Source organism: Amblyomma americanum, chromosome 3 (assembly GCF_052857255.1).
Source record: "Amblyomma americanum isolate KBUSLIRL-KWMA chromosome 3, ASM5285725v1, whole genome shotgun sequence".
Classification (NCBI taxonomy): domain Eukaryota; kingdom Metazoa; phylum Arthropoda; class Arachnida; order Ixodida; family Ixodidae; genus Amblyomma; species Amblyomma americanum.
Window position 1 is genome coordinate 188,117,772 of NC_135499.1, and position 24,263 is coordinate 188,142,034.

General features: G+C 44.9%; 1 protein-coding gene across 1 annotated transcript; it reads left to right on the forward strand.

Moving 5' to 3' along the window:
- Window positions 1-1,434: 1,434 nt before the first annotated feature.
- Vlet (COMM domain containing 10 protein valette) lies at window positions 1,435-19,267 on the forward strand. Its single transcript, XM_077659253.1, has 7 exons — window positions 1,435-1,552; window positions 4,620-4,710; window positions 5,756-5,866; window positions 9,398-9,469; window positions 10,839-10,922; window positions 13,745-13,909; window positions 18,174-19,267. Exons 1-7 carry the CDS (start codon window positions 1,521-1,523, stop codon window positions 18,210-18,212), a joined length of 594 nt encoding a protein of 197 aa, XP_077515379.1. The 5' UTR covers window positions 1,435-1,520; the 3' UTR covers window positions 18,213-19,267.
- Window positions 19,268-24,263: the final 4,996 nt, after the last annotated feature.

A 24,263-nucleotide genomic window follows, 5' to 3' on the forward strand; every position in this document is an offset into this window, starting at 1 on the left:
CTCGTATTCACTTTGGGAGGGTAGAACTACTCCATAACAAAGAACTATGCGATGTCACGTCGTCTTCGACCATGGCCAACTCCATGGCCGACTCAAGTCAGAAGACGAATGTTGCCCTTTAATAATAATAATTGGTTTTTGTGGAAAGTAAATGGCGCAGTATGTGTCTCATATATCGTTGGACACCTGAACCGCGCCGTACGGGAAGGGATAAGGGAGGGGGTGAAAGAAGAAAGGAAGAAAGAGGTGCCGTAGTGGAGGGCTCCGGAATAATTTCGACCACCTGGGGATCTTTAACGTGCACTGACATCGCACATCACACGGGCGCCTTAGCGTTTTTCCTCCATAAAAACGCAGCCGCCGCGGTCGGGTTCGAACCCGGGTACTCCGGATCAGTAGTCGAGCGCCCTAACCACTGAGCCACCGCGGCGGGTGCATGTAATCCGTTCAAATTCGAATTCAAATTCATTTATTTCACCACGTATATACATGGTAGGAGCTCTTGGGCAAAAAGCTGCTAAAGGCAGCTTCACAAGGCCCAAGAGACCATAACAAGGTAGAGCTTTTGAACTCGATTTGGACACTGCACCGAGAGCACACTCGCACCGGGTGCCTGCACTCGACCATTCGTTCGGAAGCAGCCAGTGCCAAGCTGCACTAGAACTGCCTGCACCATCCTCCATGGCCTGAACTGACGCTGCACGCGGGCGGCACCGCGCGAAACTTCGTATAACTACTGCGGCATTAGTGTCTTACTATTATCTAGAGGGAAAGCTGGCGTCCCGTCTTTGGGAGTTTGCACGGAGCTTCCTCAAGACCGCCTCAGCTACCATGGGCGCTCTAAGCATCATGGTGACTCTACATGGTACAGCGCACTGTAATCATGGTTTTGGCCAAAAAAGAATGCAAAAATAAACGTTGTTAGATAATAAAGAATGCCCTACCATTCAATATCCTGTCCATAAATTGCAACAAACGAGCAGAAAAGCATGCGAATGCAAAGTTTGCCCGAAATAAAAGATGGCTTGGTCTTCTATTGGTCAAATATTGCACAACACAAAAACTAATATTTCGTTCTTAACAGGCGCACTTTTAAAAGGAAATATTTTTAAAAATGTTGTTGCTTAAACACTTTAAGAAGTTTTTAATGGCATTTAGGAAAATAGAAACTTGTTATTGGCGTCTTGTGCTGTTGCGTTTTCGCTACTATGGCTTTTGCACACTACGTTCACGCCAAATCGTCTGCGCGCGGAGCGCCATTGGATGGTATGGGACATCTCAGTAACACTACTGAGATGTGGCCATTGTAAGTTTTATGTTAAGATATTTCGTATTTAGCATGATTATTTAAAAAGTATAAATTAAATATCAGGTACTTTTAGTCAAACTACCTAGCATCGCATTTTTTTTTCAAGTTTCGGTTTCACGCAGGCTGTCCGCGATGGCGCGGCCATCGTTATTTTTTGATCTCTGCGTCTGTAGCATAGCAACAAGTGCACTTCCGACAGCACTGGAAAACGATGACTGTCTCTATGTTCACCAAAACAGTGCGGTAAATATTCACATTCCTCTTCCTGTTCGGCGTGACGGTTGTGTTCGTCAGCACTACTAGTGCAAAGGATAGAGCTTGGTTCCTTGCTCCCAAGTCCCGTGCTGATCACTTTTTTTTCTGCTTGGACCGAGCTCTTGATAACCTTGGCGCCAAGGTTCCCCCCACGCTACCACCCCCTCCATTGCGGTTATTTGTAATTTCTTTCGAACTGCGCTGCCACTTTCTCCGAACAGATCTGTCGGATATGATCCGCATTTCAAAGCGACAGGTTCGCGGCTGGACGCAGTCCCGCTGGCCGGTGCTTCCAGCTGATGCGGTAATCAATATCGCCGGGCGGCGTGCATGGCCTAGAAACCTTGACACACATTCGTGGCCTAGCTTTGAACGGCGCGAGATCTTGGCTGCACCGCGAAGGTGCTGTCTTCGTCGCTGCCGAATTGCGTACTTATTTTGGTCTTATTAAGCGTCGCATGTAGTTCGCAGCATTGCTTTTAACGCACCGTAGTGCGTTGCAAAACGGATTTTATCGGAAAACGTTAGGAACCCTATGGCCTCTGATCGTCCAGGCGCTGTGCGTCTTGTGCGTTACTTGCTAGCTTTTAACAAACCCCGTCTACGTCTGGATGCGCAGTTCACCAGAGCTTGATGAACATTGCGCTGTCCTTTGCGATTACGAGATTTCATAAAAATAGCAGGAGAGATTGTGTATTTCATTCTGTCGCGTACCTCCCCGCCGTTAGAGCACCGACCCCGGAAGTGATATCGCCGGCCTAGCCTATCTTTTCGCGACGGTGGCAGGAGGTTGTCTGGCCTCAAAGATGGCACATACCCACCACGTGAAGGGGTCTTGGGGGGGGGGGGGGGGGGGGGGGGGGGGGGAGGTAAGACACAGGCGGTGAATTGCTAGAAACAGGAGTGTTTAGAGGGGGAAAATGAGCAGTAATAAAGTATAGGCTGACAGATTGGACGACGCAACGACAGGGCACAAGTGACAGGGGACCAAGACGGGACAATGGCTTTATGTGCAAATTCGAATATAACGCGCGTAACGTTTCAATTTCGTACTGACTGAGAGCGGAGAGGGAAAGAAAAACAAAACAATAATCGAAGTTGATCCTATTGTATTTGTCAGTTGTAACAAGTGTGTGTGTAGCGGTCAAATGTTTCTCATCGGAACGTTCCTGCGTGTATTACCCTGAAGAACATGCTTCTTATGTATTTAAAAAGTTGACACGATTACTGCCTCATACTGTGCACATAATTATTTGACTTTGCACTTAAATATTCCGAATATTGCAACAGCTGTTCGTCCTACATATGCAGCACAATAGTTCATAGCAGCGAGAAAATTTCCAAATACTTTAACCTTTTGCAGTAATGTAAACAAAATGGTTTGGGCTGTTTTATACTGAAATAAAATTTCCTTTGTGCTGGTCGTGTATTCGTGCATTTTCAAATTAAGTCTTGTATCTTTACTTTGCAGTACAAATTTTACCACACTAAGTGAGCGTTTTTCTTGTAACAAAAGCATTAATATCCCTTTTGTAGCACAAAACTCCAAGAAATAACATTCAGTAGAGTTGAATATGTATGTAATCCCATAGATAATGTGGCCAAAACTGCCTTCTGAGCCACAGCTCAAACAATGCTGCTAACCTAAGGGGGTAGAGAGGTCGGAGGCTCTTGCTATTTTCCACATGTCCTTATCTTCGGGCCTGCCCGGTTGCCTGGAAAATGGACTCTGTTGTAAGTTTATGCAAAGCTGGTAGAGGAAGTGCAGCTTGGGGTGCACATGTAGGCAGACTAGCACATACTCGCTTGGTCTGTGGTATGGTTTGCTGTGTGACCTGCAGGTCGTGCAAGCCACTGGCTGAGGGCATTTTGTTAAATTTTGAGTTTTCGTGTGCCCTGCTTGGAGATATTCGCAGGAACCTTTTGAAAAACAACCGGTGACATACACATTCTGCCTATTGGAGTTTTTTGTGCAACATGGAAAGCATTCCACTTAATCTACATTTGTAGGTACTACGTGGACATGAGTGAATGATGCAGTAATAGTAATGAGTAACAATAAAATAATAAAATGTGTAGCACCAGAAAACTCGTTCATTGCATATTACACTGGAAGACAAGCTTATGACGGCAAGGGTGTATGAAAAAGCAGCAGGATGGTCAGTGAACAATATTAGCACCTCTTATAGTGAAGGGGGGTGGAAGGGGGGGGGGGGGGGGGTCGGATAGATGCTTGCTTTTGTAAAGTATTAAGGGTTGGCCCTGTAAGTGCCAAGAATTTTTTGCTATGTGTGATGGAATTGAGTTGAAGACTGAAAACGTAGGAAGGGAGCAAGTTAAGTGCAGCGATGGCATAGAGGTAGAGCATCCGCCTCGCGTGCAAGAGTACCAAGGTTCCAATCCTGGTGCCGCGCAATTCTCAACGGGATAAAAAAAAAGAAAAAATCCGCGTGTCGATGGAATTGCATAACCAGGCCTGGGGTGTGGCCTGATCTCTGTGACCAGAACCGACAACGCACTCACTCATCAGAACAGGATTTGGCCACCTTGAGGATTTGGCCACCAAAATACCTTGTGCTATGGCGCTGTTTGGCCGCAGATGCCCTTGTGCCATAAAAAATTCGGTATCATCAAAACAGCACATGTTACAGTATAAAAAAGAACACATCTGAAGTGTGTGCACACTGTTCATAGTTTCTTCTTGACTTGGTCAACTGCGGATGCAGTGCTCTACGAAACTGTGCTTGGAAGAGTATTCTGGTGCTGCTTTGCTGTGTCTGCAAATTGTATAATTTTTAAAGCTCCTGAATTTTTCTTGCCACGGGTGTATGGTGGGTTTTGGTGTAGACATTGTTCAAGTAGCAGCTTGGATACTTTGTTTCTCTACTGTTCGCTGTTTCTCACGAATGTTTGTCTTCACATGTGAAGCACAGGCACACAGTAGTATCGTGAAATCCTGCAACTGGGGTTAAGAGCATTTGCCACAAGCTCATTGTCTTGCGTGTTTTATGTTACGAGTTCTTAAAGTCACTGTTCTGCTTTCCCACTTATGCAGGCTGGAGCAGGCAGTGAAGCTTATCAACCAGCTTGATGACACCAAATTTAGTGCTCTGCTTGCCAGAATTTTACAGAAGCTGCCTTGCAAAGTAAGTTTGCTCATCTAGTGTAGTCCTAAGTTGGCACATTCCTTGTTGATTTTCTGTTTCTGCTGCAGGAGATCAAGTAGTTGTACAGAGTTTTGAAAACTTCCTTGTTTACTGAGCTGAGTTAACATGGTGCTGCTGAGGTTTGCATGGAAGCTTCGAAGCTTAGCTTTATATATACGTGGGTCATGTATATGCCTGCCGTGAGCGTTGTCATTTTGCTTTGCTTCCTCGATAGTGATGAAGTTTTTGCATGGAAAAAAGAAGGTTTATAATGTCTGGTTTTGCAGCATGCCCATTTCTGTAGCATGCTGCTTGCTATTTCCTTACCCATGACAATGAAGCAGCTTTCAGTTTTGAGATGTGTGTTACACTAGCCATGCAGTGTGATTATGTGCAAACTTGAAATCATTGATCTACCTGCTGTGGTGGCTTTGGCATTCGGCTGCTGATCTCAAAGCTGCGTGTTCAGTCCTGGCTGCAGCGGCCATATTTCTGTGATGGCGATATACAAAAAGCCCTTTTGCTGTACTGTGTGAGTGTAAGGTAAAGAACGCCACGTGGTCTAAATTAATCTGCAGCCCACTACTGCGGTATCCCTCATAGCCCATGCGTCGCTTAGAGACTAATATTAAACCTCACTATTCAAGTGCACAAATAGTTGATCTGGTGTTGCAGTGCCTCTATCCTAGATGGTCTGTGTAGTGAATGAAAAACTTCACTTTTAGACTCGTGGCTGATAATAGTTCTTGAGTGATTTGATTTCTTGAGCTTGAACCGGAATCTTCTTGTATTCGCTAGAAACAAATGTAAGTTCTACAGCGAAGCTTCTCAAACTCGCATTTGTGCCATTTTGTTTATGGCACATACAATTGCAGCACCGCACAGCTTGTGAAACGCCACACCTCACAAATGCTGTTCCTCACATATTTCACTGGCAATAAATGAAAAGAGTGGAGTGCTTCTGATGGGGCTGTAATTGAACGAAGTGGTTAACAGCAATATTATAAACTGTTGTGAGCCCTCATTCGCATGCGATCCATTCCAGGATGAGCGTAGCTTCAGTGAAGAGGAAGAGCAAAAACTGCAACGAGCCTTTGGCTGCGGTGCCCAGGAAGTCACTCTTCTTCTGGAGTCCCTCTCCTTTATCCTGGAGCAGGTAAGGGATGTTCTGCATCCACTTGGGTGTCAAATAGTGAGCTCAGTAATTTGGTGCAGTACAGTTTACAGACCACACTGGCTGCCCTACCCTGCCTGTCTGCTGGCTGTAGAAGGCTCTGTTATGCTGTTGAAAAGTTTGAAAATGTACTATAACTGAATGTACTGTAACTGAATGCAGGTGCAAGCTGTTTGCTTCTCAGAAAGGAACTGTAGCCCATTCCTAGTGTGTGGTTGTTCTTATGCATCTTCATTTACTTGCATCAAAAGATTTATAGAGAATTAGCTCTGTACTGTAGCTGTACAGAAGCATTTTACTTACCACTCATCTTCTGTGTCATTCGATGAAAAAAAGAAATACTTGCAGTTCATTGCTGTTTCGTCTTATACACAGTCAGCACACAGATGAAACATAGAGCATAGTGCCATGCTTATCTCAAAATCGATGTGACTGATATTACTATATTATGTTTCATGTATAGCTGGCAAAGCTGCGCAGGCTGCGCAAGCAGTGCGCCTGCAAAACTATATTAAACCGCCACATATCATTCTTTCTTCTCGAAGCTCGGTGAGCGATTGGATGAAAACAAAGAGCAGTGCAAAACGAAGTGCTAACGTTGGAAATCTTGCCAAAGCTGTGAGGCACTCAATGTTCGGGCTGTGTGGCTATAATCTTCACTGAATGTGAACTACTTTTTAAGCGCTGATGGCGTCCGAGTGATTCTCCCTTTGATCCATGTGTCATGCCACCAGATGTCGTTCTCACTTCTTAAAGTCTGGATCAGTCGACAATATGTGCCTGTGTTCATTGTGGTTTTATGACAAACTACTTTTTGGCGCTGACTTAGCCTGCGTGAACAGGCATGTTAGTTTTGGTAGCGTTGACTGCTATGTTTGCAATGGAGTATAGTAACATTATGAATCAGGATATAAGTACCTATTAGCGTCTTGTCTGAATGGAGCCTCACAGCTATGAAAGAATGCCAAAACAACTCTCTGAGGACGTTTTCCTTCACAATTGTGAGGCTTGGGTGGCTGCTGTTGAGTAAACTGCTCCCTTAAGGGCAGACACGGGTCTTAAGATGGCAAAAAAATGCTAAAATTTATATTTTTCAAAAATGGCTAACTTGGGTTCAGTATGCTCTCTACCTACAAAGCTTCAAGGTCAAATTTGACCTCAAACTACTAAGAAACAATATATTTGGCGCCTCCGAAGCGTCGAAACTGTGATTTTGGAGCAAAATGCAGCAGAAGTTCACGCCCGTTGCTTCCCCCAACTGCATCTCCAATGGCCACCTTCTTGTTCTTGTTCAAACACTGGCCCTCTTCTCTACATTCCGGTATTACTTGCTACTGTGAAATCCTCTTGGAACGTCTGCATTTCACATCCGAATGGCTGGCGTGCGCACTACAAATGCGCTTTTTTCAACTCCATGTTTTTGCCAGCTTGACTAGCCTTACGGAAGTTTTCATTATGTTCTTGTGTTGCAATTTCAATTAATCCTATACCGCTGAATTCAGAAAGAAGTAAGCTATGGAGCTGTGCTAATTTTTCATGGCTCAGTCAGACATATCAAATTTTGTGAACAGTAATGTCAACAATTATATTTGATAATTATGGTGCTTTGACATAACTGACCATTTTTATATGGTGATATACCTGAATAACAATATTGTAATGGGATTAGCCGGTAGCAATTCAAGCAGCACAGTGAAGAGGTAGGCTATAAGTGCAGCCGGGATTTTGGATGATGCCTGTGAGTGTGTCTGTCGTGACGCTCTTTGACCAGCGCCCACCGACCTGCACATCGAATAAACACCTTTACACTTACGTTGGAGAAGTTCTAAGATCTGGTCACGATAAGCAGGCGGAAGGTGAGTAGTGATGGTACGATGAAAGACGTCGAAGGGTAGCGGATCAGGCATAGTCGCACAATAGGCCAGGGCAGTAACCGGGAGACAGGCACAGTGATCGGAGAACTCGGAAGCAAGAACAGGGTACAGTTCTTCAACAGAGTCGAGGCATTCGCCACGAAGAACAGACGACGGGCAAAGAAATGGGTTGGTTGACATAGATGGCGCAGTGACCATTGGAAATTGTGGGAATAGTGAAAGGAAGCAGAAGGTGGTGATGGCGGGTGGCGGCTGCAGTGGGTGTGAAGAGAAAGGGGTTGCTCAGGGAAGAGTTGGGTCGGAGTGAAACGAGGGCAGAAGAGAAGGGAGGTATGTCGGTGTCGGCAGCTACAAAAAGCCTAGTGGAGCGCACAGGCAGGTCACACAAGGAAACGTTACACACAGGAGAAAGCGCAAGTTCAGAACGGGCACAATCAATCACTGCGTGGTGGGTTGAGAGGAAGTTGCAGCCGAGGATGACATCATGAGTACAGGCACTCAGCATAACAAACTTGATGTTTTAGGCGACGTTGTTGATAGAAACGCGGACCATGCAGGCTGCGATGGGGTGGATGCGCTGAGAGGTGGCCGTACTGAGTGAAATATTAGTCAGTGGCTCGTCACCTTACGAATTTTGCAGCGAAGGGCATCACTAATCACCAACACGGCAGTACCCGTGTCAACGAGCATGAGAATGGAGACACCTTCAACAAACTCTTCAGTCACGTTAGCAGGAGGGAACAGAGGACTTGAGTTCGCGAGACACGCAGTTCTTGCCTCTGGAACTGCGGCATTCAGTTTTCCTCCAGAAGGGGGTCTGGGACGAAATTTTGCAAGAAAGTGTGTGTATATATAAAACGAGTAGGGTGGGTGTGCAGTTGTGAAAGTCACGGTCATTTACAGGGAAGCATTCTTTTTTAATATCACAGTTGAGACTAAGCACTTTCAGTCCAAAGTAGTTATGATATTACTGTTAAGAATAAGTTCTTTTAGTGTGAAATAGGCAAATAGGCAAGACATTCAAAATTGCTCTTACTTTTCCCTCACCGCAACATTGAATGGTTCTGCTAAAACAAAACTAAAGTGTGTTCAAAAGCATTTTTGTCTATTATTTTTCAGAACTAAAAGCATTTTTCGGTAATAATAGTCCAATGTTAATGTACTATTACATTTGTTTAATTTGGAAATGTGGAAGGAGGTGGTGCCTAGGTGTTTGAGAGCATAATGGAGGTGGTTTGTTTATGTTTCAGCATTTGCTAATTTGAACTGAACATTGGATTGCATTAAATTCAGGAATTTTAAATGCCCCAGAAAATTTATTTGAGGAGGCTGACTCAAAGCAAACATGATTCTAGGGAAGAGGGAGCTTGCTTTCATTTCAAAATACCAACATCACCAAGCTGAAAACAGCTGATGACACCGATTTCTTTTGGTTCATCAGATTAGTTGGCCAAGTTTCTTTATGGTTTGCCAGGTTGCGGGACAGAATGCAGTTTTAGGCACTGTTTTAGGCACTGTTATGTGCTGGTGTTTCATTAATCTGGGCTAGAGCCATGTCTGCTCTGAGCACTGCTATGTAGTGCCATTTTGTGTGCCAGCCCAGTTTTCCCAACACATCTGCTGGTTGTTGTTTGTGCAGGCTGCATTCCACATGGCCAAGCCTCAGGTATTGCATACCCAGCTGACTGATCTGGGCATGGAAGAGAGCAAGGTATGACATTTCAGCACTGCAGCTTACATTTGCATTTTTGTTTCTTGTGCAGTTCCCATATATTAAATAGTGTACCCAATTAGAAGAGCATCTGGTACATGAGAGAACAAGGGAGCCGCTGTGAAGATCTTGGCTAGGTTTGCTGAATCGCTACCAGATGTAGTACTTATAACAATGTATTGGTGTCCCAGGAGTCGGCCTAAGAATTCAGAGCTGTCAGAGGAACAGTTTAGTGTATATTGAGTGAAAAGGAACTGTTTAATGATATCGTTAATTGTATTTGGCAGTTGTCTTGCTAATGTTTCAAAAACTTTGTTTCAAGTATTTTCAAGCTGCATAGAGCTGGCAGCATAAATTTTTGTATTTTTCTGTGGCTGATGCAAGACAGAAATAATTGAAGGCATTGGATTCAACTTGGCTGATGATGGAAGTAATAAGATATTTAAATGGCTTTACATGTGAATCAAAATGTGAAGCAAGTTTTGATTCCTCATTCAAACGAACTGTGTGCATTAATTCTTTCATTCCGTGCATTTTTTTATTGCACTACTCGCAAAAAGTGAGACGGGCTAGGGAAATGGACCATTATTTAAGGATGTCATTTGTGGCAACCTTGTAGTAAAAGCTCATCAATTAGAACTCCTAGATACCATAAAAAATGTTCGAATTGTGTATTTACTCGGATAATTTGTGCATCCTAATTTATCACCGGAGTTTATTTTAAAAAATGACAGTCAATTTGCATAGTTAATTTTCCAAAATCTTTGTTTCAAGTATTGCGAGCTGCATAGAGCCAGCAGCATAAATTTTCTATTTTTCTGTGGCTGATGTTGCACAGAAATAATTGGAGGCAGTGGATTCAACTTGGCTGATGATGGAAGTAATAAGGTATCTAAATGGCTTTGCATGTGAAGCAAGTTTTGATTCCTCATTCAAATGAACTGTGTACATTTATTCTGACGGGTGATAGCAGATTACAACTGGTGATAGTGGACTGATTTGTTAGGCTTGGCTCCTTGGCAGGATTTAACATATTTTTTCAATTCTTACTGCTGATTATGAAAGTAATTAAGCATTCATTTATTTATTTTATAACACAAAGAAAATGGTAACATTGATATCTAGAAACACTTGTTGCCTAAAATTTGTCCAGGTGCCGTTTGGTGTTTCCTGAACTGGCATGGAATTGCAAGAAAACACAAGCTGAAAAGATATTTTTGAGGAGGATTATGTTAAGAATGGCAACAAAACATTGCGCTTAGCTGGCTGTATATCAGCACTGTCTCAGCAGTGATATACGGAGTCAGCACAGGCAGTAATATGTGGTGTTCGTTGGCACTTACCCTCTGCAACTTTTGTTTTCGACCAGGTACATTGCATGGTGCAATCATGGACAAGCCATGCCAAACAGGTGGTTGAGCAGCTGAAGCAGCGCTCCCTTGCCCCCAGACAGGTTGGTGCTGCTGTTTGGACAAGTTCATGTCTGCCACTTTCTTTCATTGTGAGGGAACCTGCTTGTGCACCTGTGTGAGCCAATGTCAAGGGCTGCTGTCTTGTTGAGATATTATGGCAAAAAGCCACAGAACCCAGTTTTCCTCCCTCTCTTGGGCGCTCTTCTGCTTTCAATTTCTGATGTGTCAGCAGTGAGACTTGAATGCACCTGAAATCCTTTTTTCACTTATGCCTCTGGCATGTGCTGCTGCACTGATGCAGTCAGTTTTCTTCCACCCTTTTATTCTTTTTCTTACACACAAATCGATGCCTTCAGTACCAGAGGTTACCCATAAATGCTTTTGCATTTAAGAGCCAGATGACCTGCTGTACAGTCATTGTGAAAAGAACTCCATTGGAAGACCACCAGTGTTTCCAGAGTGCTAGCACAAATCATCTCGGCGGTCTATCTCACTATCTCATCACGCTGTTTGTTCAAGGCCAATGAGTAAAAAGGCATATAATACTCAGGCTATTATTCTCTGTTTGGCTTCGTGCGAGTGGTATTCGATATGGGCTTTTTTTTTTATCATGTGTTGCAAGGCATCACGATCTCTTACCTGTGTTGGAGCCAGAGATAAAATACATACTGCATATCGGATAATGTACAGCATATTACTGTGCCAGTTGTTCATTTACATAGTGACAAAATTTGAGTGGTAACTCTGTATACTTTAGTCTTTCTGAAAAATTACCCATCCATTTCCATGGCCTGGATGTGTGCCAACATGTCTGCACATAACAGCGCTTGCAGTTGTGTACTTGTGTTGCTGTACACACAGACTGAGGGTACACATTAAGCCTCTGTCCTGTGGAGAAAATCTTGATGTGCTTCTCTTTCAATCCGTGCATTTTTTTTATTACACTCATTGCAAAAAGTAAGACAGGCAAATGAAATGGACCATTAATTAAGGATATCATTTGTGGCATTTGTGGCAGTAAAAGCTCATTAATTCGAACTCCAAGATACCATAAAAAAATGTTCAAATTGCCATATTTACTCACATAATTTATGCAGCCTAATTTATTACCGGAATTTATAAAAAAATGACAGTCAATTTGCATAGTTAATCAAATGCGAAGTAGGTGCGCTAGCACTGCTTGATGGAGCACGAGCGACATACGTCCGCTCCGCCTGAAGTCCCCAGTGAGAATCCCACACTATCTGTGGAATGCGAGCTACAGGCCACAGATGTGATACAGCCGCTGTCTCATTGGCTGCAACTGTGCGACTGTGCCACTGTCTCTTTGGCTAAGCCGTGTGATGCACGCGTCGCCACCTGCTTATCTCTCACATTCCAAGGTCGCTGCTTCGGACAGACCCTGGCGAAATCCACGATTGCGGGCAGTAGTGCTAGTGCACCAAAAAGCTTCTACTCGCATATTTTACGCTCCCTGCTGCACCAGAGCACCAGTATGCACACGGGTGCACTGGCTTGCTATGGTCGGCGCGACCTCGTCGCCGTGTGAAGCTGTGAAGGGTGCGAGTGGCGCGGGGGCGATTTACATTCTGTTTACCCGGCTCACTAACGTTGGCAGTCGCTTTCCAAAGCGCCGGAATCTAAAGCTACCAAGCAGTTTGCCGTTTGGCTTGCTGCTAGTCAGCCGAGCCGCAAAGCGAGGCCGCTGTTTTATCGCCTGTTATCTCCATTTTCCTCCGACTGCTGGCTTTGCGATTGTATCGTCGCTTATTTATTGCTTTGAGCTGTACATGTGCCGTCAAGCCATCCCGCAGAGAACTATGTAACATGGGGCAGGAGCAAGAGAGGCTGTACATCTCATATTTAGAGTCAACTTTTTTTTCGGCCTGTGACGGGTGTGGGTCGGGGGGGTCGACCTGTAGGCGGCAATATACAGTACAGTACAGTGCTCCAAAATTGTAAGACCCTCCTGCATACTTCATGGTGCAAATGGGTAAGCTCCACCGCTACTGCATCACACCCATCATAACTGACACCGTCACGTGTGTGGACGCCTCACCACACAAACAGCGCGAACGGTATGTGATGAGTGCTCAGTTTCGGCACACTAGAAGAACGGAACCATGTGGATGGAAGCGGAGGAAACAGTTTATCAATGCCAAAGTCGCGAGAGAAAAAAAGAATGAGAAAAGAAAATACCAGTAACGCAGCAATCAGCGTTCGGAACGATGCTTTGCTGGATTTGGTTGGCTGGTAGGTGCTGGCTGGTCGAGCTGCCGTTGCTGCGGTCTGGCGCGAAACTCAGAAAAGCGAAACCAGAGTTGAAGGACTCCAGTGAAACTGAAATTAAGCAGTCTGTCTATTCTTGCAAGATGGGGCCGTTCTCCATTCGTCATCACGCCTGCGGTCGTGCGCACATCAGAGCTGTGTGGGCGACTCTGCAAACATGGATCTCAGGTTTGGAGTAGGGCTATTTCGATGATTTCTTGCCTACCTACCTAGACGCGGCCTGCTTACGGATCCTGTTCAAATGAACCGGTGCGAGACACGTTGCATCCGAATTAGCAAACGTCCAACTCCATAGACTTACATGGGCATTGGCTGGGTCTGAGCCGGAAGCTCGAATTATCCGATTTCTGAATTAACAGGGGTCGAATTAATGAGCTTTTATTGTACAGCATGCACAGCGTGTAAATTAAACAGAGACGTCTTCTCTGGTCATCATTTGCAACTTTAATTAGAAGGGACGCCGTAATATGCTGCAGCTCGGAAATAGGTGCCAGTGGTTTGGAGCAAACTTCCTGGTAGTGAATGGGAATGGCAGTTGTGGGCTGTAGCAAAAATTGAGAAATGCATTCTGCAGCTGCGAAATGTGGACTGGGAAGTTCAAGTGAGAGCAGCACAGCAGTCTGCAGCACGGTCCAAGAGGCTCCAGGCCCTGGTGGACCTTGTCGTCTCCACGGGAGCTGCACATGATCACCTCCTGTTGCAGTTTTCGCATGGGCAGCTCTTCAACCTCTACACACAGGTGTGCTTCACTTGCTTTTCAGTTGAAAATTGTCAGTCTGTCTTGTACGTGGGGTTCTCCATGAACCGCTCCTCTATGCTGTCAGCATCTACAGGAACTGTGGCGTTTGCAGCACCATGCAGGTGATGCCACTGCAGCGTGATTAGCGCTACAACTAAGTACTGGTGTACCTAACCACTGGCAAAAACTGCTGCCTTCTCCACTTGGTGCTAACCAACTTAGCTGTTTACTTCCTCATAGTTTTTTGGCTTAAGGGCGGGGTTCTGAGCATATGTTCACTACACACATTAGGTACACTGCGGTTTTGAAACTGGGCTAGCGAACTTTCACCCTACTTTCAAACTTTCACTTTAGTTTCACTAGGTCACTAGCACAAGTTGGTAATTTTGCCACAGGGCATTCGTTAAGAAGCTTGGTATTAATGTATGAATTTCAACTCACTTTAACACAGCATTAATGTGCAAGTGCTGTCAATGAGAACTTTATGCACTGTGTGCTTAGAATCATATACCAAGTGCACAGGTAAGCTTATTGTTTTTTACAGGCACTATTATGGAGCACATTTTGCGGTTGTACAGTCAAACCTTGTTGTTCAGAACCTCACTAAAACATTGCACTGCTTGCATTCAGAACTGACTGGAGTAGACTTGCAGCAATGAATGTTGACTAGCACTTGCTGCAAAAGTTTAACCTGTGAGGAAACGAAGGTGCCAGAAAGTGGGACCTAATGAAGAGATGCAAGAAGACATTCTTTTGCTCTCTTTTCTTGCATCTTCTAGTATGTTTATTTTGGAAATTGAGAAGGCAGGTCAGCTGGGCCAAATTTGCCCAGGTCAGCTGGTCAGTTATGAACCTCATAATCAGACAGGTCTTTTATTACAGTATTTTTCCACAGATGGACCCACCATACTTTGACAATTCATTTTCATGCTCTTCTCTCAAAGGTCTCACTGGTCAGGAAGTGCGCAACAGCTTTGTGCAAGCCGACGGGTAACATGTGAAGGAAGCGGAAATGTTTAGGGAAATCCCCCTAGGTGGAGTAAATTTTTGAGAAGGGAACAAATTACTCATTGGCATCCACCCAAGCGCAGCCATATGGCTAAAGCTTCCACAGAATGGTTAAAGGAAGAAAAAGTTGTACTCTTGTAACTAAGCAACACTCAACAGCATTCACCGCACTGCCTTCTATCAAAATAATGCTATGCGTAAAGGTGATGAATGTATCTTGGCCGACAAAGAATTCACTCGACGGGGTATAGTTACTGAAATCTTCGTGGACTGTAGCATGTCTTTCGGCTTTACATAATTTTCTGGCTCTACAGTAGAATTTCGATTATACGAATCTCATGGAGTCGCAAAATATGTTCGTATCATTCGAAATTTTTATTATTCAAAGCGAACAAAATCCGTACGCAGAAGCACGGGAAGTGCATTCGTGCAGATCTGTTTACAGCTGACAGGATTTATTTACAGCCAGGCATCACTGCTCACTGCTCGCGTATCACACAATTGGTGTCAGCATGTGCATGCAGTGTGTAGTGCTCGAGGGTGGGGTTGCGGCTCGCATGTTCATACCATCCTTGGTAGTGTGGGAAAGCTTTTGGAATGCCCAAAATTCTTCGCATTGTACGCAGTGCACTATGGCCAGAAATTTTAAAATTCTTATCAATCACGATCCATCATGATAGAAACTTGATGATTGCGGTTCTATCGTATTTGCAATCTGCTAATATCTGTATTTGTACTTAGTACTACAGTCGAACCCGGATGTATCGAATTCGACGGGGATCGGAAAATAGTTCGATATAGCGAAAATTCGATATACAGATATAGGCCAAAAAAGCACTCGCGATCATAAAAAATTGTGGCTTACCAATTGGAACAGCCGCGAATCACATAGAATGTTCACACAATATGAAAGCGCTTTATTTCACGGAAAAAAAATCACTAATTTTGGGCTGCTTTTTCCTCTGGGAAATGAAGTTTAAAACACTAGTTTCAATCTTCTCGAGACTGTCTAGGTGCGAGAGCCCAGTGCCTTCCATTTCGCCGCAACAGCGCCGAATCAGGCTGAACGCTGACGCCAGTTCAGTGGCTGTGCACGGACGCGTTTCTTCGAAAGCACAGTTGCCCTCGTTGTCGCTGGAATCGCTGTCTTGAACGCCAGCTATTCCGGCCACAATGTCCTCATCAGCGAGGTCGGCTACCGCTTGAACTTCGCTGTCAGCGTTAATGAAGTCATCAACAGTAACTTCGGGCGGGACGGTGCCGGAAAAATTGGACAAGTCGCGGAACGCGTCCTCCAAGCACTCATCGTCATCTAAAGCTTCCGGACATTCATCTCTGGCCACTTCAAGGCCTGCCTTGCCAAAACAGTTGGCTACTGTGGCCTGCTTCACGTCGCCCCAAGCGCCGGTAATCATCTGGATCGCGCCAAGCAGGTCAATCTTGAGATCGGTTCCCATGCGGAGGTTTATGAGGAGCCGTTGAATAAGTCGCTTCCGATAGCCTACCTTGAATGCCTTTATGATACCCTGGTCGAGGGGCTGCAGTCTCGCTGTGGTGTTCGGCGGGAGAAACTTCAATTCGATGTGCTGCAGCTTGCAAGTTGTTTGATGGGCCGAACAGTTGTCTACCAGAAGGCAAACTCGGCGGCCCGACTTGCCCAACTCAGCGTCCCAAGCCTGCAGCCATTCAACAAAAAGTTGACGTGTCATCCAGGCCTTCCTATTACAGCCGTAGCGGATGGGAAGCTGTTTACAGTTCTTGAAGCAGCGCGGTGACTTGCTCTTCCGATCACGAATGGCCGTAGCTTGCACGAGCCGTCCATGTTGGCTGCAAGCAGCACCGACACACGCACTTTGCTCATTTTACCACCGTGGCATGTGGTTCCACGAAGTGCGAGTGTCTTATTCGGCAACATTTGCCAAAAGAGACCAGTTTCGTCTGCATTGAAGATTTCTGCAGGCGAAAACTTCTCAGTGATCTTCGGCCACTCCTCAGAAAGCCACTGCTGCATCTCCTGGCTGCTGACAGCCCCACTTTTGCCTGAAATGGCCTTTCCTACAATGCCGTGGCAGTTTTTAAACCGTTGCAGCCATCCAGTGCCACCGCAAAAGTTCTCTTCGCCAAGAGCCGTAGCAAACCATTTGGCCTTTTCGATTAAGGTCGGGCCATCCACGGGAATATTTTTCGCTCGGATTTCAAGAAACCACGTGTAGAGTGCCTTCTCCACTTTGTCAAAAGCAGCAGGGTGCACACGACACGCTCCCGAGCGACTTTCCTCACCTGCTTTAAGCTTGATGTCCTGCTTGTTTTTTAACAACGTACTTAAAGTACTCCGCGGAATGCCGAATGCGTCTGCCACGGAGGACTTCTTTTCTCCATGCTCGACACGCCGGATTACTTCAAGCTTTCTTGCAAAGTCCAGATTCTTCCTCTTTTTTATGTCCGCGGATGCCATAGCTCACCAGATGACTGCAATCACACACGGCACGTTGAAACAGAGGTATGCACAACAACACGCACGATGTGCAGATGGAGCAGTCCGAGCGAAGCCTGTTCGAGCGACAGTCAACGGGGCTGCGAAGGAACGACAAAGGGAAAAGAAAGAAGAGAGCGGGGAAAAAGATCGGCGGAATATGCCGTCGAAGGCGCTATGTTCGTTTTTTGAGCCCTCTCTGGCTCTCTCGTCTCCCCTGGCCCATGAGCGACCGTGCCAACCCTTCACTCTCTCTCTCTCTCTCCCTTTTCCCAGGAAGCGTGGCTTGGAAACGTCGCCGCGTCTCCATGCCGTGCACTCTCTTCGATGAGCTCCAATGCCCTTGCCCAATGCACACGCCGGCGGTAGAGGAGGAGCGAGAGAGCTCGCGCCGGTGGGGCGCAAGAACGGGGGAAAGGCTCTGCGTCTCCGTCGCTAGGCGACGGCCGTGCATGCGCAGAGGAGGAGCCTGCTGACTGACTCTGCGGAAAAGTTTACCTCTGAGGACCGGACACGAATGTCTTTGGGAAAAGCGCACCTTCCAGGGGCGCGGCGCAGCGCGCCGTTCGATATATCGAATGTCCAACGAAAATGGAATTCGATATACTACGCAATTGTCCTATACTTTTACATAGTATTTTCAAGGGGGTAATCTGTGTGTTCGATATAGCCAATAATTCGAAATATGCGGGTTCGATATATCCGGGTTCGACTGTATTCCCTTTTTGCGTCCCTCATAGCCTGCCTATGCTTGAGTTTTGTTGGCATTTTTCCTTGTTGCAGTTGGAGCAAATTCAAGCACAGCTTGACACCCTCATCTGAGCCAGCCCCGAAAGCTTGTGAGCCGCCCCTGTTGATACTGTCCCCACCTTTTTGTCCCTGGCACTTAGTTGTACACAGGGCTCCACCGACCACTGGCTGGACCACAGTCACCAATATACTTGTCACTTCGACTAAGAACATTTTGGCATTATCTCAGCTGCTGTATAATTGCAGGCAAACACTTTGCCTTGCTTTAGGACTCACTCTTCATGTAGACGTCTGTTTTTTCTTTGGTGAAAAAGTGATGCTGTTTTTAATGTAAAAATTATCTGTGCAGCTCAGGTTTTTCACACTCAGGGTTTGTGATTTGAGTCTACTTCAGTGTGTCTAGGACTATAGGAGACAGGTTGATAAACCGTTTGCATCAGTACTTGGAAACTGCTTCCAGTGTCAGTGATGGAATGTGCATATGCTGACTGATGCCCAGAATAGTCTGCGAGGAATATGCGTGTGTTGACTGATGCCCAGAAGAGTCTGTGGCATTAGGGTTTCTCTTGGCTTGTCTGTATGCTTCCTTGTGCTAGCAAGTACTGATTGCTTTCAGCGCGGTCGTGAGGGTTGTACGAATCTCAGTGGCCATTGTAGTGAAATGCAGGGCTCATTGGTGCTTTGTGTGGCACAGATTTGTCATGGCTGTTCTTGTGAGTTATTGGCTCTCCTTGTGTGAAATATATCCTGTTTATTTTGGAGCCAAGAGTTTTTCAGGCACCATAAGACTTGGTAAAGGAACTGTAAGCAAATCTCAACTACTGCAAATGCACTGAATTAGTTTGTAAGGTTATGTTACGATTAAAGGTAGATGACGCAAATTGTAGTTGTAAGAAAGGGAGTGCTAAGAGCGCGAGTGCAGTTGGTGGGATTCAGGGAACTTGTGTGCACAGCTTGTGGTAGGTAAAGTCAAAGGTTGTTGAGCAGTACGACTGTTGCATATGGACCGGTGGGTTTTGAGTGCTGAACATTGTGGTAGGCTGTGGTTGGCTGTGACGCGCTAGGATTGGGGATGACTATAGTGGTGCATGTTTATGATATCAAATAAATGTTCATTCTTCACTAGTTATTATTTTTCTCTTTTTGCCATGTAGCTGCATGCATATCGATTATCAGTTATCACTTGTTTGCTTGACTATATACCCGGTGTTTAAGGAAAGCTCGACAATAATCTTTAAAAATAGGGTTTTTGAGATGACGAGAAGCTTTCTGTGGCCTGGTAATACCGGTGGTAGTGGACGTCAAAAACACGTGAATCATGCTACCTAGTAAATTGGTTAAGTAAATTGTAATAGCCGCTCCTCACCACTTCGCTGCTATGTATAGTGCGGGCAGGGCAGAGAATGTCTCTTGGCAGGTGCATCATTTGATGGACGTCGCTGTGCACTCCAGAAGGTGCACAGTTTTCAAAAGGCATGAGAAATGGCCCAAATGCACTGCATTAGTTTGTAAGGCTGTGTTACGGTTGAAGGTAGGTGACGCAAATTGTAGGTGTAAGGATGGGAGTGTTAAGAGTGCAAGTGCAGTTGGTGGGATTCAGGGAACTTGGACGCTCCCCTCAGGCACACAGTTTTCAAAAGGCGTGAGAAATGGCCCAAATTCATTGAGTGGCAACGGCAAAGGTAATCACATTTTTAAATTTTTAGAGACTGATGTGGCTATTTCTAACGGCCGGCTACATGTCGCAAATCGCAATTAGATACCTGTCGGCAATAGTTGAAGATTTAACTATTGAAATTTAGTTAATCAATTTACTAATTAACATGATTTGCCTGTTTTTTGACGTCTGCCACAGAAAGCTTCGTTTTACCTGAAAAACTGTTTTTTAAATTTAGTAGCGGACTTCCCTGAAACACATGGTCTGTGTTATGTTGTAGCTAGCATTACCTGGTAGCCAACAGCTCATTACATTTAGCTAAGTTAAAGGAAGCATTATGTGGCATTAATATTGTATGGAAGAAAGCAAGGTCATTGAACAGTCTGTGGATAAGCAGGGATTGAAGATGTCAGTTTTATGGAATTACTTAACTGTTGCATGTCATGGAAAGGCGTGGTCCATGCAGTTATGCGGTGCTTACTCCTCCATATTTTGAATGACTCATTTTCACTTGACGTGCTGCTTGTTACATAGTATCTCGCCATGGTAGAGTAAAGAAATGCTTGGAAAAGGGCAGTATAAAGACATGCCAGCTGATAGCCTGGCTTGCTAAATGCAGTACAAAAATATTCCTAGGAGCAGATTGCTTGACAAAAAAAATTTGCTGGGACGAGGTTAGAGATGGTAAAATGGCGTATAGAGCAGCAGAGGGTGTGCTATTAAGCATACCCTTTTTCAGTTCTGGAGGTAGTTAGAGGGCCTGACAAGCTTTCTGAATTGCTGACTGAAGTCCATGTTAATCGTTTATAACCTAATTTATACACTTCATCGGGTTATGTTTCCATATACAGACTGCAGCAAGCTATGTGGTTTGTTAATTCCTATGTCTGTCTTGTCAGAAAGCATTCATTCTAAGCGTGATTTGGACTGTGTTAGCATTGTTAGCCATGAGCGTTGTCATCCACATGGCATTCGTGTTATTCCCTGCACGTGATCTCAAGTGTTGATTGCAGAAGTGCATAAAAAGAGCTTTTTGAGCAGGTATACTCCCACATTGGGTACCGCAGCATGGTTGATTCGGAAAAATTATTCAGTGAGACCCGTGGTGGGTTCAGGCAAAATTTTCTGATGAATGCCTGTACATTTTGCTGCTTTCATGCCCTGCTTGTGGTTGCATATCGTAGTAAGTGGTTAGTGAAAGGCACTTGTGTGTGTGTGTGCATGAGTGTAGATGTGCGTCTGTGAACTCTTTTAAGGCGTTGCTCTGCCTAACCTTACACTGATCATGTTTTGTGACTACTGCCCCGGATTGAAGACCGGTACTGTGCAAGTCGATAGTTATTGCAGAATGTAAAACAAAGTAATGCTGCAGTGCTGCTTCAGCAAGTGGATTGAAGAAATGGCAGTAGTTTAGCAAAATGGAGTATTATCTATATCTTTAGGTCAATGTTATACCCCTGTCGCACGGGCACTTTCGATCCTCATTGAACTTGATCTGCATCGAGATTTTCAAGCACGCTCGAAACATCCGGTGCTGCACGGGCATTTTCAATTCTCATTGAGAAGTTTCCCTCATGTGTGTAAGGTGGCGCCAAATGTTCCGCCGACATCCATAACATGGTGATGTCCGGCAACACTGTGCAGTCGGGGGCAGGGCAGCCAAATTCGTAGCCAAATTGGTACATCTGCGTATCTGCATCAAGTTTATAATCTTGTGGCGCGCACCTCTGCTGCTGTGCGATGGAACCCGAGGGTCCACAACGCCTCCGCGATTTCTGCATAGACTGCGGTGTTTCTCTTCTGGTCTTGCCAGCAGTCGATGAGAGCAGCTGTCTCACGCTCGCTCCACAGTTTGCGCGCCGACGAGCAGGAGGACGCCATCTTTGTTTACACTGACGGCGAAGCTTGGAGCGTGGTGTAGAGATAATTTTCAAATGTGTTTGCATATAAGCAGGCATAGTACCTGAAAATGTTATGTCTTGCATTTTAATCAATTAAAACAACAAAAATTGTGGCTTTGTTTTGTTAACTAGTGTTTATTTTTATAGCTTCATGAGAGCGAGAGTGCTTTCGATTGTGCTTGGAACCTGAAGCACTCTTGAAGAATCGGCATCGAGTCAAGCAGGATCAAGCTCGATTGCGCTTGAAACTGGGCGTGTGACAACCGTTGATCTGCATTGAGTTCAATGAGCATTGACTCCAGAGCTCTTGGCTTTATCCGAAGATCACTATCAATGTCCCCTGCACCAATCAGACAACAAGCATACGAAACATTCATTCGCGCTAAAATGGAATATGCCTCAGCAATATGGAACCCTCACCAGGTCTACTTAATACAACTGCTTGAAGCTATCCAGAATTGGGCAGCGCGCTTCATAACGTCGCAGTATTCGTCTCGACACAGCGTTACCAACCTAAAATCGTCTCTCGGCCTTGAACCATTAGCATTCCGCAGAAAAGTATCAATTCTTTGTCTCTTCCACAAACTATACTTTAACTTCCCCGCACTACGCCAGACTTTGTTATCCACTCCCTTACGCTCATCTCGCCGATTATTCAACTCCCTCAGCATTCAGCGGTTGCATGGTTCATCCAACGCTTTCAACAAATCTTTCCTTCCCATCGCCATAGAGGAATGGAACAATCTTCCTGAAACCGTTGTCATTGAAACTAATCCCACCAGATTTAGGCAGCTAATAACAGACCACTTGATCCAACTATAGCTACTTTCCTCGCGATGCTCTGCGTGCAATTTGAACTGCTTGTGTTATTGTGACACCCCCCCCCCCACAAGTGTTTTCCCACTTATTTAATTTCCGTACTTTTTAATGTGTAATTTATATACTACTGCTTTGCCATGTATATTCTGTTCTATTTGAATCACCTGACGCTAATTTCACGTCAAACTTGTTATTCTTGTTATTCTTGTTATGCTTTTTTATGCTTACATGCCTTTGTGTGACCGTTTCACATCACTGTCTTCCCCCCCCTTATGTAATGTCCCTGACGGGATCTTTAAGGGTTCAATAAATGATGATGATGATGATGACTCAATGAGGATCGAAAGTGCCCGTGTGACAGGGGTATTAGTTTGTTCAGAAGCCAGATATTGGCTGCTATGCACATTCACAGTTTAACATACAGGCAGAAACAATAAACCTTGCTTGTACATATGCTTTGAGCCATATTTATTGGAAGTTAACCAGTCTTTTTCTAGTGTTTTTCTTCTTATTTTTTTCGTGTGCACGGGTGTGTAGCGTGTGCAGTGCACTCATTTCCATGACAACTTTTGAAAACATAGCTGTAACAGAAAAGTGATTGCATCGAAGCATATGAAATGGAGCAGTAAGGTATCTGCAGAGATTGGAAATACATATATTGTGCTCATTAATGCAAGGGGCATCACGCATAGAAAATATGCTTTAACAACATTGATTGCAGTGCTGATGTTTTCAGAGCTTATCTTTGTATTTTGGCTATCAAAATATGGTGCTGAACAATAACTTGATAGAACAAAATGTGCCATTAACCCTTTGAGGGCCATTAATTGGGTCCCACACGATGTCAGCGAACAGCTGTTGCAGTCATATGCTAGGCAGTGCCCACCAGGCTTTCTTGTACATCTAGAACCTGAAATTTTGCTGCTCTTTCTTGCGCTCAGAGGGAAGCAAACTTGATTCTTTAAATTGGCTGATCATGGAGCCGTTTTTGACTCTTGCATTTTTTGTTACTGACTTATGTAGGTTCAGTGATGAAGACAATTTTTACAAGGAGGACAATAATGTTCCTGCATCAGAATCAGTATAAATATTAAATTCATCCAGTGACAACACTGAAGCTAAAGGGGGCAGAAAGGAGATGGGGTTTTACCAAAGGGCGTGTAGCAGACACCCTGACTTCCACCCAGGAAAATGGAAAGGCTATCAGGTGCGGGGGCATGGCACAAATGCTTCACCAAGCATTTGTACCCAGCAGTGTCTTCACATTGTCAGAAATTGACGAAGTAGTTCCCGATTGAAACAACTGCAAACTTGAGGACTGCAAAATGTCAACAATAGACAGGCACAGAAAAGCATTAGCAGAAGTAACAGAAAGTACATTGAATGCCTCACACCTGTTTTTGCTCTTTCAAGGCAACTGCATGAATCATTGTTTTTTGCGAGTACACGAACAGAAGCACTTGTATGTTAGGATATGGTATCGTGCATGGTTTTGCTTCAGTTGCTGTAAAGCAGTCACAGTCCGGTGAGCTAATAACTTATATATTGCTCTGTGTTACCATTGTTCACCTGTTTAACAATCCGATTAAATCACCCCTTGGCTTTTTTCAACTAGGGTGTCAAGCTAGTCCATGCAAGTTGGCTACATCGAATAGTAATTGTGCCCTCGAATGAGAGCCTGCAGGAAAGCTGCCAGTGATTGTAACACACAGTGAGTGTACTTGTTTGGCAGATTGCGCCAGCTGT

Excerpts from the sequence above, each read along its gene's own strand:
- Vlet (XM_077659253.1), top strand. The coding sequence starts at position 1,521 with ATGACTGTCTCTATGTTCACCAAAACAGTGCG. Across the intron at positions 9,470-10,838 it reads TGGGCATGGAAGAGAGCAAG|GTACATTGCATGGTGCAATC; the intron begins GTATGACATTTC and ends GTTTTCGACCAG. Across the intron at positions 13,910-18,173 it reads TCTTCAACCTCTACACACAG|TTGGAGCAAATTCAAGCACA; the intron begins GTGTGCTTCACT and ends TCCTTGTTGCAG.